The 14,827-nt window shown below is 41.2% G+C and overlaps 1 protein-coding gene across 5 annotated transcripts in view; it reads right to left on the bottom strand.

Annotated features, from left to right (window-relative positions):
• Nucleotides 1–14,412, bottom strand: part of FXR1 (FMR1 autosomal homolog 1) — a 62,054-nt gene extending 47,642 nt beyond the window's left edge. For all 5 annotated transcript variants that reach the window (XM_038583462.1, XM_038583463.1, XM_038583466.1 and 2 more), the window contains exon 1: nt 14,305–14,412. In XM_038583462.1, the coding sequence (XP_038439390.1) occupies nt 14,305–14,355 (51 nt within the window). In that variant the 5' untranslated portion in view covers nt 14,356–14,412. The remainder of the gene's footprint in view (nt 1–14,304) is intronic.
• Between the last annotated feature and the right edge of the window lie 415 nt (nt 14,413–14,827).

The raw sequence follows: 14,827 nt of genomic DNA, 5'->3' as shown, positions 1-14,827 counted from the left end.
CCAATTTTAGCAAGGATTAAGTTTTCTTACCAGAAGGTTGTTCTGTTGACACCTTCTGATAAAATCAAGAAAGCACCAGCACCAAAACTTGCAGAGTGGATGAAAATTCTTGCAAGAAAATCCTGGAGATAATAGAGGAGAGCTCATTTAAAGTATGCTTGCAACATCAATGCTCTCCATGACACTGAGGAAGATATTGTAAGAAAAAACACAATCACCTGAATGTGAAGATGTTTTAACCAGTTTATTTTGTTTACATCTTCCATTTTATGCATGCAAGTGTTTAAAGATATCTTTCAGGGGCTCCTGGCTGGCTCAGTTAGTTGGTGGAGCATGCAACTCCTGACCTTGAGGTTGTAAGTTTGAGCCCCACGCTGAGTGTAGAGATTACTTTAAAAATCTTAAAAATAACGATACCTTTCAGTAAGTATGAACCACCACAAACAGATTAACTGGCAACACTTCTTAGTGTCTCTCAAAACTAATGCCACTTTAGATGAAATTGTAGTACTTACACTAACTTCCCAAATCTGCATATAGAAAAGTAACCTATTCCTTGGATTCTAAATCCTATTGAAACTGTGTAGACACCTCTGCCATTGGCTCACTTTCATACCTCAAATCAACAGGTCTACAATCAATCCACCTCTTGTCCTGCTCTGCACTCTACATGTTATGACCCATTCTACAAGAGTAAAAATAAGACAAAATACAGTACACTATTTCTTAACCAGGGTTCTAAGAGACTACAGCCCAATCACTACGGCATTCACAGTGTGTAATGAATTAACTTCTCTCCCATGCATTAGGATGGTACTAGCTATGTACTAACCTGGGAAAAACTGTGAAAATAGTGCCCAATCACTACGGCATTCACAGTGTGTAATGAATTAACTTCTCTCCCATGCATTAGGATGGTACTAGCTATGTACTAACCTGGGAAAAACTGTGAAAATAGTGTTAATTTGGATGATAGACTGGATTATGTTGAGAAACTGACTAGCACAGGTGACCATCATTGCCTAAGTAATTTTGTGTATGTCTCAATTTGCAAATGGAAGGTATTGAAGCTTCCTAAACTAAGGTATTCCCAGGTACTCAGGTACACAAAGTACTTAAAGCTACTCTTCTCCCCCAAAATACCGCGAGAAATTGTCCTCCTGGTGCTTCTATATCAAGTAATGTAAATAACTTACAATTAAACATTTTATGTTTCTGGACTGTGTACTCAAGTAACAGATACAGAAATTGGGGAAGGGAAAAAATCTCACCAGAGACTAGAGTACAATGGTTTCACTGTTAAGATCCACTACGTACTATGTGATAGGTAAGACAAGAGGGCCCAGGGCAGTAAGGTAAGGGTAATAAGACCCCTAACTGGCAGTATTTTTGCTACAAAGCAAGTCACAATGTCCTCCTTCAGTGAGTCTTTATATTCTACTGACAGCACTTCAGAGACTTTCTGGAGCAATTCTCAGGAGGTTCTATCAACCCTGAATGAGATGGAGCTCTCTAAGACGCTGGGCATCCTCCTCCTAATTCCTCCACATGCAAAAACAAAACACCCTAAAACAAATGATTTTTAAATACACGGTACTAGCACATTTGCCTATGAATATTCAAAATAAAGTCCTGTTGTAGTGAAGATAAATGGAAAAAAACAACTAGGAGATTTAAGAAATTTTATGTATAAACATGACCCAGACTGTTTAACCAAGCCTGGAAACCCTGGAGCCCTGATATGGAAAAAATAGTTCAGTATGTAAAAAATAAAACTTCTCTATAACCAGAGATACCAAAAAGTCAACAGGTATTTTAAATGAGAAGGGGGCATTCTTAAGTGAGTTCTAAGAAATCTCAAAAAGTGACAAAAGACATCCAATAAGAAAAGAGGCAAACATAAATTTATGGAAAAGCAAATCCAAATAGCCAACAAACATTAAAATTCACAAGTGGGACTCAGCGAATGAAATTTCCATCGAGGTATAACCGTTTATATCCAACAGACTGGCCAAAATTAAAGATTATAGAACTCATTTTCTGCCAAGGATGTACAGAAAAGCCTTCACATTTACTGAGAAAGCAGAATTAAGCCTTTTGGAAGGTAATGTTAACATTTATTAAAGTTAAAAAAGAAAGTTCCCTTACACCAAGCTTCCCATTATTTAAAACCCCTCCAATGGAAACAGATATGTGGAGTGGGAAAGAAACTGAAAACAAAGTGAGTGTCTATTAACAGGGGAATGGCTGGAGTTTATCATTCTTGCCATTAGATATTATGTAACCATTTAAACTATACTCCAAGGGAAAACAGTCAAAATACAGACTACCATATTTTTATAGAGCAATACTGAAAAAAAAAAAAACCCCACATGTGTATATGACTATACATCTATGTACCATTCTATTGAGTATAGAGAAAAATCTAGAGAAAAATCTAGTATGATGTACACCTGGCTATAAACACTAAGTGAAATGGAGTGGGGATGGGAGAAGATTAAGTGCAAAGAGGACCAAAGAAAAAAAGGGAAAAAAATTTAAAAGTTCGTGAATATTTAACATCTACATATAAAATTATACATATACATATGTATGCGTAAATATTCTTTAAAGAGGGGCACCTGGGTGGCTCAGTGGTTGAACGTTTGCCTTTGGCTCAGGTCATGATCCCGGGGTCCTGGGATCCAGTCCCACATCCAGCTTCCTACAGGGAACCTGCTTCTCCCTCTGCCTAAGTCTCTGTGTCTCTCATGAATAAATAAATAAAATCTTCAAAAAATAATACTCTTTAAAGAAGAGACACATACCCTTTTTTTTTTTTTAATTTTTATTTATTTATGATAGTCACAGAGAGAGAGAGAGGCAGAGACACAGGCAGAGGGAGAAGCAGGCTCCATGCACCGGGAGCCTGATGTGGGATTCGATCCCGGGTCTTCAGGATCGCGCCCTGGGTCAAAGGCAGGCTCCAAACCGCTGCACCACCCAGGGATCCCTACCCTTTTTTTTTTTAAGATTTTATTTATTCATGAGAGAGAGAGAGAGAGAGAGAGAGAGACGCAGACACATAGGCAGAAGGAGAAGCAGGCTCTCCTGCAAGAAGCCCGATGTGGGACTCGATCCTAGACCCCAGGATCATGCCCTGAGCCAACGGCAGAAGGCAGATGCTTAACCGCTGAGCCACACAGGCGTCCCATGGAGACATATCCTAAAGCACTTTCTCAACCAGCACTTTTTCCATAGAGCATATATATATGTATATATATATATATCTATATATCTATATACACACACACACAAGCACTACTCCCTCAATCTTTTTAATTTTTCCATCCCTAGGGATCTCAAATCTACATTCTAATTAACAAACTAGTGTGATGCTTGTAACACCTAAAAGATTTAAACTGTAATTTGATTCCAGTAACAAGCACAAACATTTAAGACTAATAATTGTGATCAAATTTCTTAACTTTAAGCAGCACTTTTTTTTTTTTTGAAGATCTACATAACTAAATCTACAAGTGGAAGTCATTTTAAGTCAATGGACACAATAATAATCCAAATCCAGTTCTTCTTGAAATGGGATTACTTAGTGGTTTCACAGGGCCATCTGAAATTATTATAACTTTCCAGTTGCAAAGAGTTGAAGTTCCCTATAGTTCTATGTATCCCTAAAGTTCTGTAACAACATCAGAACTAGACCAGGATCAACATACAACTGCTAAAAGAAAATTTTCAAGTGAATGAATCAAAATTAGAAATGATGAAGTTAATTTTGCATATATTACCTAAAATTAAAAACAAATCAGTGTCCCAAAGTCAAAAATGAGATCCACTTGATCATTTGACAAACACATACAGAAGGCCTACTATGTACTAAATACATATAACCAGTCACCAGAAAATTTAAGGCTTGAAAATATTCTATGATCTGAAACACTATAAAAGCAAAAATGGGAAAAATAAGTTTTACTATAATTAACCAGCCAGTGTAAGAAACAGAGATACAGAAAGCCTGAGTCTTGACCCTGAACAAATCAACAGGGAATGCATGCATGTTCATCTGCCAAAAATAACTACAAACTTCATCAGTTATTAATGAAGACCTCCACTCATTTTCCCAAAAAAAAGCAAAGCAAAAAAACGCTGAGGCCAGGGTAAAAGACAAAGTAAAACAACTGATATTTAATTGAGTTTCAATATGGAATCCGCTTTGCCACTCTTTTCAGCATCTTTTAACATGAGGACAAATAAACTAAAAGGATTGTATGAATAATTAGAAATGTTTGAAACAACAAAGCAATCCTTTGTATTACTTCATTTTGTTTTGCTCAAGGTACTTATGAAGACTTGGTATTAGAAAATTTAACAGAGCTATCAAAGTCTCTTACTACTGACTAAACGTGCAATGAATATTCTAAAGCCTTTTAATACTCAATACTACATGGCAAGAAAACGCAGAGGTGCCCCATGATAAGAAAATTTGAAAAGTTTCATGTACAGTTGACTCCTGGAACAATACAAGGAAATAGGGGTACCCACCCCAACACAACTGAAAGTCCACATATAACATCTGATTCCCTCCCCCCAAAACTGCTGACCAGAAGTATTGCCGATTACATAAAACAATCAACATGTATTTTTTATATATCATACAGTATTCTAATATATAGCAAAGCTAGAAAAAAAATGGTAAAATCCTGACAAAAATACATTTACACATGTAAGTGGATGCATGCAGTTCAAACCTCTGTTAAAGGGTCAACTGTATATGCATATATATATAAAGCATTTCAAATATTTTGAGAAATACTTCATATAACAAGCAATATTAAGATAGTAACTGAGGAGGGATGCCTGGGTGGCTCAGCGGTAAATGTCCGACTTCGGCTCAAGTCGTGATCCCAGAGTACCGGGATTGAGTCCCACATCGGGCATCGGGCTCCCTGTACGGAGCCAACTTCTCTCTCTGCTTATGTCTCTGCCTCCTCTCTCTCTGTGTCTCTAATGAATAAACAAAATCTTTAAAAAATAAACAAATCGGGATCCCTGGGTGGTACAGCGGTTTAGCGCCTGCCTTTGGCCCAGGGCGCGATCCTGGAGACCTGGGATCGAATCCCACGTCGGGCTCCCTGCATGGAGCCTGCTTCTCCCTCTGCCTATGTCTCTGCCTCTCTCTCACTCTCTGTGACTATCATGAATAAATAAAATCTTTTAAAAATAAAAAATAAATAAATAAATCATAACCATCTAGCACACCATTTGAAGCATATTCGTAGTTTTAAATTTTCTAGTAACCATATTTAAATAAATTTTTAAAAAGTACATTAGCTTCCATAATACTTTTACTTAATCCAACATATCCAAAAGACTATTTTAACATGTAATCACATTTTAAAATTATGATGTATTTTTTTATACTAACTCTTTGAAATCTGGTATAGGGACACCTGGATGGCTCAGTGGTTAAGCATCTGACTTTGGCTCAGGTCGTGATCCTGGGGTTGGTTCCCACATCAGGCTCCCTAAAGGGAGCCTGCTTCTCTCTGTCTCTCATGAATAAATAAATAAAATCTTAAAATAAATGAATAAATCTGACATAGATTTTACAACTAAAGCACATCTCAATTCACGTTAGCACATTTCACCTGTGGCTAGTGGCCACCATATTGGAAAGAGCAGATTTTTATCAAGACACAGAGCAAATCATTTCTCCAGGAATCCTCCCAATTAGTTCTCTGGACTCCCACTGTATTAACAGCTTGTTAATAATAATAATATATAATCAGTAATTTAATGTCATATATTTGAACTTTAAAAAAAAATTACACTTTAAGAGGAGGATAGGGGGATCCCTGGGTGGCACAGCGGTTTGGCGCCTGCCTTTGGCCCAGGGCGCGATCCTGGAGACCTGGGATCGAATCCCACGTCGGGCTCCTGGTGCATGGAGCCTGCTTCTCCCTCTGCCTGCGTCTCTGCCTCTCTCTCCTCTCTGTGCATTCTCATGAATAAATAAATAAAACCTTTAAAAAAAAAAAAAAAAAGAGGAGGATAGGGCCCTGGAAGGCCGACGGGCTCAAAGAAGAATGAGGAGGAAGTGGAAGAAGATAAGGAGGAAGAAAGATGAAGAATGGCTTTCCTGTAATAATGTTTAAGAAGCGTGCATGTGTACTAGACAGCTATTCTGCTAAGAATGTGAATTCAAGTGCAGTTCAGTATTAGCATCAGTATAAAACTGTTCAGATTTCTATATAGCTGATAGTATTCTTTTCAGAGAAAATACTCTTAAAAATATAGGTTGTAGGGACGCCTGGGTGGCTCAGTGATTGTCTTTGGCTCAGGTCCCGATCCCAGGGTTCTGGGATAGAGTCCCACACTGGGCTCCCTGCTTCTCCCTCTCCCTGCCACATCCCCTGCTTGTGCTGGCACACTCTGTCACCTGATTCTTAAAAAAAAATATATATATATATATATCAGTTGTAGAGGTCCCTGTATGGCACAGTTAAGTGTCTAACTCTTGGGTTTCTGCTCAGTTCATGATCTCAGGGTCCTGGGATCCAGCCCCAAGTACTCCTGCTCAGCAAGGAGTCCGCTTGCAATTCTCTCCCCCCTCCCTCTGCCCCTCTTCCCACTTGTGCGTAATTGCTCGCTCACAATCTAAAATAAATCAATCTTCAAAAACATAAAAGAGGGATGCCTGGGTGGCTCAGTGGTTAAGCATCCACCTTTGGCTCGCTCAGGACATGGTCCCAGAGACCCAGGATCGAGTTCCACATCAGGTTCCCCTAAAGGAGCCCGCCTCTGCCTGAGTCTCTGCCTCTCTCTCTCTCTCATGAATAAATAAAACCTTTAAAAGAAAAAAAAAAAGACATAAAAGAATAAAAATGCAGACTGTAAGCTTTCTGAGAAGCTCCAACAGTTAGACTTTAAAGTTGAATGTTTGGGCAACCCTGGGTGGCCCAGCGGTTTAGCGCCACCTTCAGCCTAGGGTGTGATCCTGGAGACCTGGGATCGAGTCCCATGTCGGGCTCCCTGCAGGGAGCATGCTTCTCCCTCTGCCTGTGTCTCTGCCTCTCGGAAGGAAATGAAGGAAGGAAGTTGAATGTTTCTGGGACACCTGGGTGGCTCAGCGGTTGGGCATATGCCTTTGGCCCAGGGCGTGATCCTGGAGTCCCGATTAAATCCCACATCGAGCTTCCTGCATGGAGCCTGCTTCTCCCTCTGCCTATGTCTCTGCCCCTCTCTCTGTGTCTTTCATGAGTAAATAAAATTTTTAAAATAAAGCTGAATGTTTCTAAATACTTTAAGATTTAATTTCTTGACTAGTGTAGCACAGTAGACTTGTAAGAATTAGTGTAATTTCTTAACTTGTGTAGCACAGTAGACTTGTAGAATCAGTATCAACGATAAATTTTCAGTTTTTGGAATGTTGCATTGTTTCTTAGAAAAATGATGTAATAAAAAAATTTTTAAATCACACCACTCAAATCTGAAAAACCAATCTGAACCTCGAATCAGCCTATTAATTCTTTGGACCTAGATTCATTTGGCCTCAGTTTCCACAGTTGTTGGTAACATTATTGTCCCCTTCACTGTGACTGAGAAGACTAAATGAGATAAATTCATGTAAAGTACCTGCACAGTCCAACAGATAGCCTGAGTGCTCAATATATAGTAGCTCTGTTAGTGCAAGACAGGATCTTAATGAACAGAACCAAGCAGAAAGCACCACTTGATAAATTGTTAAAAAGCAATCTAACTGCAAAACACTGCAGATGAAAAGGAAAAAAGGATCTTACGACTGTCTAGTACAAGAATCGGGATCACTCATGGAACACCATATTGCTCTTCCCACTATTTAAAAAAAAAAAAAAAAAAAGCTAGTGTGGGGTACCTGGCTGGCTCATTTGGAAGAACATGCAACGCCTAATCTCAGGGTCATGAGTTGGAGCCCCATAGGAATGCAGACATTACTAAAAATAAATAAAACTTAAAAAAAAAAAAAAAAACTAGTTTGCTACAACCTTAACATTGTGGTAGAGAAATTGCTTCTTTAATTATTATCAAGTGTTTGCCTTGTCTTTTTTTTTTTTTTTTTTTTCTTTTTAAGACGTTATTCAATGACAGCACAAGCAGGGAAAGTCAGAGAGAGAGAAGCAAACTCTCCACTAACCAGGGAGCCCAATAGCAGGTTGGATCCCAAGGTGCTAAGATTATAACCTGAGGGGAAGGCAACACTTAACCGGTTGAGCCACGCAGGTGCCCTGCCTTGTCTTTCTAACTAAAATACTTAAATATAAGCTCACTATTGGAAGATTTCCTTTGAAGAACTTCTAATACTATGTTAAATTAAGTATTGGAAATGAGAAGCCCTAGAGTTAAATCTCATTTCAGCATGGACAAGTTACTTATTATTATCAACCTCCTAGTATGTAAAATGGGAATAAAAACACATTTACCTCAGGGAGTCTTCGAAAGAACAGAATCAGAAAATACTAGTATAAGCTGCATACACTAGCTAGTAAGTAACAGACACAATAACCTATCTTAGAGAATGCACACAAATATGATATGAAACATATAGGTGTGTGAAAATATGGAAATAGAGTTTGTTTTCTGTACATAAAGCCAAGGCCTTGATAATCTCTCTAGGTGGATAAAGTTTTCCCTTTTTTTTGGTTTTGTTTTCAGATTTTTCATATTTACATATTGCTTTTACAATTTAAAAAAATAGACTTCCTTACAGAGGAAGTCTAATTTTCAAAAATTAAGTGGCTTTTTCAGTTACATCTTAGTTCTGTTTTTTTTTTTAATTTTTTTTTTATTTATTTACTTATGATAGTCACAGAGAGAGAGAGAGAGAGAGAGGCAGAGACATAGGCAGAGGGAGAAGCAGGCTCCATGCACCGGGAGCCCGACGTGGGATTCGATCCCGGGTCTCCGGGATCGCGCCCTGGGCCAAAGGCAGGCGCTAAACCACTGCACCACCCAGGGATCCCATAGTTCTGTTTTTATAAAGTTCTGTATATAACATATACAGTTAGGGCAATCTTTGGAATTTCCATGTCTGTGTAGATTCCCATATTTTTACAGTATTAAGTTAAATCTTTTGCTTAAAAAAATTTCAATAATAAAAAAATGCATAGCTATTCTTTTATATTTATAAATATTCTTATATTTAAGATATCTGGAAATATGATTTTAACAGTGTCCCTAATATTAAGACAGCCACCATCTAGCTTTTCAATTACTAACCTGCACAAAGAAATAAATATTCTATACTAATTTTGAAGTCAGTACTCTCTCAAGAAACTCCTCTAAAACTCTAGGTTATGATCTTTAACGCTAATAAACCTACTACATAATTTAATTACCGTCGAATTTCATTTTTAATATTAAATCAAGGTAAAGTAATGGGAAGTTTTGGAAATACTGTAGTGCTTTGAAATTTGTAGTCAATTAGTCAAAGGAGAAATTGCAGAGCTGTAAAAATAACTGTTTTCTACAGAAGACCTGAAATTTCATTCAGCCATCTTAAGAGATTACACATTTCCTTGGAATAACATGGAAACTTTCCTTAATATCAGCAGAAACTGAGGCACTTCTTTCCAACTTTTATTTAAATTACATTCTGAAAAAAATAAATAAATAAAATAAATAAAAAACAAATTACATTCTGCCCACAGCTATGCAATTTGTAATGCTATTGCAAAGCTCAGTATCATATACATCAATTGTTAAGCATTTTAATGACTCCAAGGAGGCACAGGGTTTTTTGGGAGCTAACTGAAATGTTCTAAAGCAAGCTTATGATAATGGTTACACAACTCTATAAATACACTAACAATCATAAAACTTAAATTCTTTCTTAAATATTTTTTTAGAGAAGCACCTTCAATAGCCAGTAGTATAAACCCTAAAATGCCTCACTCTAGGTAGAAACGGCTGTAAATACAAATTTTTATCTAGAATTATATCTCCTCAGGTACTTAAAATATATCCCACTCTTTCCAACCCCATAGATTCATAAAGCTGCAAACAGAAGCAAATCAAGTTTTTATCTAACAAACTACAAATCCACTCAAAAAAAAAATACAAAACACAGTATGCTTTATTTAAAAAAAAATCCTAATTTTAGGTAACATCTTCTTTTAGCTTTTCACTGGTTCCAATTAATTTGGAAGATGAAGTTTCAGTTCCACCAGAAAACCTTTAATAAATGTCTACAGGGTACTGCCCTCAAGGCAGGACGACACTGGTAACTAAACCCATGACTTTTTTTTATTTTATTTTATTTATTTATTCATGAGAGACAGAGAGAGAGAGAGAGAGAGAGAGGCAGACATAGGCAGAGGGAGAAGCAGGCTCCATGTGGGTAACCCGATGTGGGACTTGGTCCTGGGACTCCAGGATCATGCCCTGGGCGGAAGACAGACAGACACTAAACCGCTGACCTACCCAGGGATCCCCTAAACTCATGACTTTGAAATTCTACTGCGATTAGTGTTTACAACTGTGTGTAAATGGGAGGGGGGGAGGAAGAAAAAGAGGAAAATCAGAATCACCTGCACACTGAAAAACGGAAAGAATAAACCAAAATGTCAACAGCTGTTATCCCAGACAACTTTTGTTTCCAAAATGCCCTCACTGACCACTATTACTGTTTAAATTAGAAAATTTTACTTAAAATTAAATTGCTATGCTAAATGAAAGAAGCACAGATTCAAAACACTAATACGTATACTGTATGAAACTACATATAGAAGAACATTCTGGAAAAGGGGAAACTATGGAAATACTGAGGGGTGAAGCGAGGTGACTGCAAAGGTGCCTGAGAGAAATCTGGGAAATAATGGAAATCTCCATCATGTTGTCAGTTAACAACCTTTACCAAAGCTCACGTAACTATGTACCAGAAAAGGTGAATTTTACCACATGCAAATTAATCTAAAAAATTCATGTATTAAAAAATAAATTGCTTGGGATCCCTGGGTGGCGCAGCGGTTTAGCGCCTGCCTTTGGTACAGGGCGCGATCCTGGAGACCCGGGATCGAATCCCACGTCGGGCTCCCAGTGCATGGAGCCTGCTTCTCCCTCTGCCTAGGTCTCTGCCTCTCTCTCTCTCTCTCTCTCTCTCTGTGACTATCATAAATAAATAAAAATTTAAAAAAATAAATAAATAAATAATTGCTTGCGCAGTAAACCATTTTTTTTTTCCAAGTGAGCAGTTCTGTGGGATTAAAAAATAAAAACAGGAACTGAACTACACTTCAAATCCTTCATTTTACAGCAAAGATATGCTCAAGGGTACATGGAGAACAAAATGGGAATTCTAGGTCTGTACTTCAGTTTGCCATTATCTAACTTCAAGTTCAGGGCGCCTTCTGCGTCTCCATTCTCGCTCTCCCAGAGTTCTCAAGACCTGTTTCCACAATGTACAAGTGGGTTATGGTAGGACATAAAATTCCAAACGTTCAAGTGCAATTTTAGTACACACAATGTACTTCCCAACCTTCGCCAAATTACCACCTTTCTTTGTCAAATAAAAACAAGCAATGCACTCTAAGATGTGTAGAGTGAGGATAAGGATCAACAGTATTTCAAAGTTCCAAAAAGGGAATATTCACTGTGAATTTGATTTTTAAAAACTATGAAAAACTAAACACCATAAAAGCATCTGGGTGGCTCAGAAGATTAAGTACCTGCCTTCAGCTCAGGTCAAGATCCTAGGGTCCTGTGATCCAGCCCCTCCTTGGGCTTTCCGGAATGCTCTGCCAGGAGTGGGCTTCTCCCTCTCCCGCCCCTTCCCAGGCTCATGCTCTCAAAATCTTTAAGACAAAATACCCAAAAAACAAACACTGTAAACAATCTTTACTAAAACTTTCAGACGGGGCAGCCCCGGTGGCTCAGCGGTTTAGCGCCGCCTGCAGCTCAGGGCGTGATCCTGGGGACCCGGGATCGAGTCCCACGTCGGGCTCCCTGCATGGAGCCTGCTTCTCCCTCTGCTTGTGTCTCTGCCTCTCTCTCTCCTGTGTATTCTCATGAATAAATAAATAAAATCTTTAAAAAAAAAACAAAAAAACTTTCAGACGGATGACCTTAAATCTTTTAAAAGAAAACAAATATCTTCTATAGCATCAACACAAAAACTCAGCAAAAAATGGGATGTTCTGGGATGCCTGGGTGGCTCTGTGGTTGAGCGTCTGCCTTCAGCTCAGGGTGTCATCCCTGGGTACCCGAATCGAGTCCCTCATCTGGCTCCCCAGAGGGAGCCGGCTTCTCCCTCCGCCTATGCCTCTGCTTCTCTCTCTCTCATGAGTAAATTAATAAAATCTTTAAAATTCTTAAAAAATTAAAAAAAAAAAAAAAAGGACGTTCAATCTACCATCCACAAGCTGCAAAATAAAGGCAAAAAAAATTTATTTTTCCGGGCACCTGGGTGGCTCAGGGCGTGATCCTGGGGTCCTGGGATCAAGTCCCGCATCAGGCTCCCGTGAAGAGCCTACTTCTTCCTCTGCCTAGGTCTCTGCCCCTCTCTGTCTCTCTCATGAGTAAAATCTTTAAAAATTTTACTTCTCAACTTGCCAGAAAAAAAAAAAAAAGTCCATTACACAATTGTATCACAACAGTGGGAATATGAAACTTTTCCATGGGAGGCAGTGTGCAAGAATGATGAATCCTACCTACCCTTGACAGAAAAAGTATAGCAAGCCCATTCTTTGTGCTTTGTGCCACAACTGTATCTGGGGTCAGAGACGGCAACCACTAGGTTTTCAATAACAGAAGTCAATGAAATATCTACTCAAATTTCACTTAGGTCTTTTGTCTGACACCAAATGTTAAAAAACTAGACCGCTAATACATCTACTCAAGCAAAAAGACTCCTTTCCACCAAGAAGTCACTGTTTTTATTTTCTGTTGACCACCTAAGGCGACTTGAAACTCGTAAAAAGCTTAGGGAGATCCTTTAGACACCAACTGTGATTCCCCACCAGGCCATTACCACGTGACAGTTAAACCAAAGCCACACAGCTTATCAGTAAACTACAAAAGGAAAAACAAACGCTAAAATGAGGAAACTACGACCACCAAGTAAAACAAAATCCCGTGGGACAAAAGGTACGCTGAAGTGAAACCCAGGGAGACCACATTCTGCGTACACACAATACTCCTGTATTAAGAGGCGGCCCTTCATAAAAATAGCCAGGACTCTCAAACATTTGAGATCCTGGCTTAGTAAGATTGACTGACAGACAACAGCTGGGGGAGATTTTGTATTGATCTCGTTAACACCGTCGTATACTTCTGGAGAAAGAGAATCGAGACCGTCTTAAGGACAAAACTAAACCGTAAGGATTTCATTTTCAGTTAGGTGACCCCTACACCCTGGAAGCCCCCACCAAATTCCTCTGCTCTCGAATTCCCCTTCGGTGTTCCAGTCCCCATCCCATAAGAACGTATCTCCCGGTGCAAACAAACAAACAAAAAAACCTCGTGGGGAAGAAACCAGAAAAAGAAAATTCAACAGTTCTTTACAAAAACACTGAATAACATGAAGAAACTAGTCACCTCCCCACCGGTCTCCCTTATCGATTTCCTCCCCCCCCCCCCCCCATCTTACTTTAAAGGCTGTAACTCTAGCCTTTTCTTCCGTAAGAGAGGGGCTAAGGCGCCGCCCAATTACCCAGGCCGCAAAAATATCTCAAACCCGCCACCTTACAAGGGTTTCTAGTTTTCTCTCCGATCCTAACCCTCCACTCGGCACCCGCTTCCCCGTCAGACACTGAAGTTTATTAGCCCCAAACCCTAATACAAAGGTGAATTCTTAAGATTCCGCGACGCACGCCCCAGGGGCGGGGAGGGGTCGGAGAGCGGGCCGCGGCGCCGGGCTCGGCCCAGGCCGAGGGGCGGGGGAGCGGCGGTGACCGCACAATCCCACCACCTCCTTCCACGACTCCGCAGCCTCCCGGCGCTCAGGCCTGCGCCCGGGGAGCTCCCCGCCGCCCCAGCAGCGACTCGGCTCCTCCTCCCCGGCCCGAGCACGGCCGCCCCAGCATCCAGAGGGAAGGCTCCCGAGTAGGAAAACGCAAGAGGTGTCCGACGTGCTGTTTCAAAACATAACGGAGCCCTGGCCCCCGAGACCGTTAAACCGCGGGCGGAGGGGGGAGAAGCGAGGAACCCAGCAGCCCCGGGCTTCGGCCGGCGCGCCCTTTCGACCCCAAACCTCACTCCCCGGGACCACCGGCCTTGCCCCAAAGCTGCCTTAGCCCCCCAGAACACCCGACAAAGCGGCAAGAGGGTCGGTACCTTGTAGAAAGCCCCGTTGGAGCCGCGAACCTCCACCGTCAGCTCCGCCATGTTGGAACCGCAAAGGCCGCTGGGAAGAGATTCTAGAAACTTTCCAACCAGAGGGGAGGAGGGGGGAGGGGCGTGCGGGAGGCGGGGGGAGGGGCGGGGAAACAGGGCGGGGACTGGGATCCCCCGCCCCACAGCCCCGGGGTCTCGCCGCGCCGCCCCGACTCTCGCAGGGGGATGCCTCCGCGCCTTACATCACTGGTCCGGGGCTCCGCCCGCCGCTGCCAGAGCCTCGCTCACCTCCCGACACAATTGCCAGCCCTTTGCTGACCCGGCGCCACGTCCCCGCCCTCCAGGGCCGGCGGCTTCGCGGCGCGCGCGGGTGGGTCCCTGCGGCCGCCCAGGCCTCTGCTCTCCGCCCGGCTGCGGCGTTGCGCCCCGAAACTCCTCCAAGTGCCGGGAGCCCTGCGGGAGCTGCCTCGCCCGGGAAGGAGCAACTCCGAGGGCTCCGGTTGTCCACTGGTTCCGCCTTCAG

The sequence above is a fragment of the Canis lupus genome, chromosome 34 (assembly GCF_011100685.1).
Source record: "Canis lupus familiaris isolate Mischka breed German Shepherd chromosome 34, alternate assembly UU_Cfam_GSD_1.0, whole genome shotgun sequence".
Classification (NCBI taxonomy): domain Eukaryota; kingdom Metazoa; phylum Chordata; class Mammalia; order Carnivora; family Canidae; genus Canis; species Canis lupus.
This window is presented reverse-complemented; position numbering and strand designations above follow the sequence as displayed.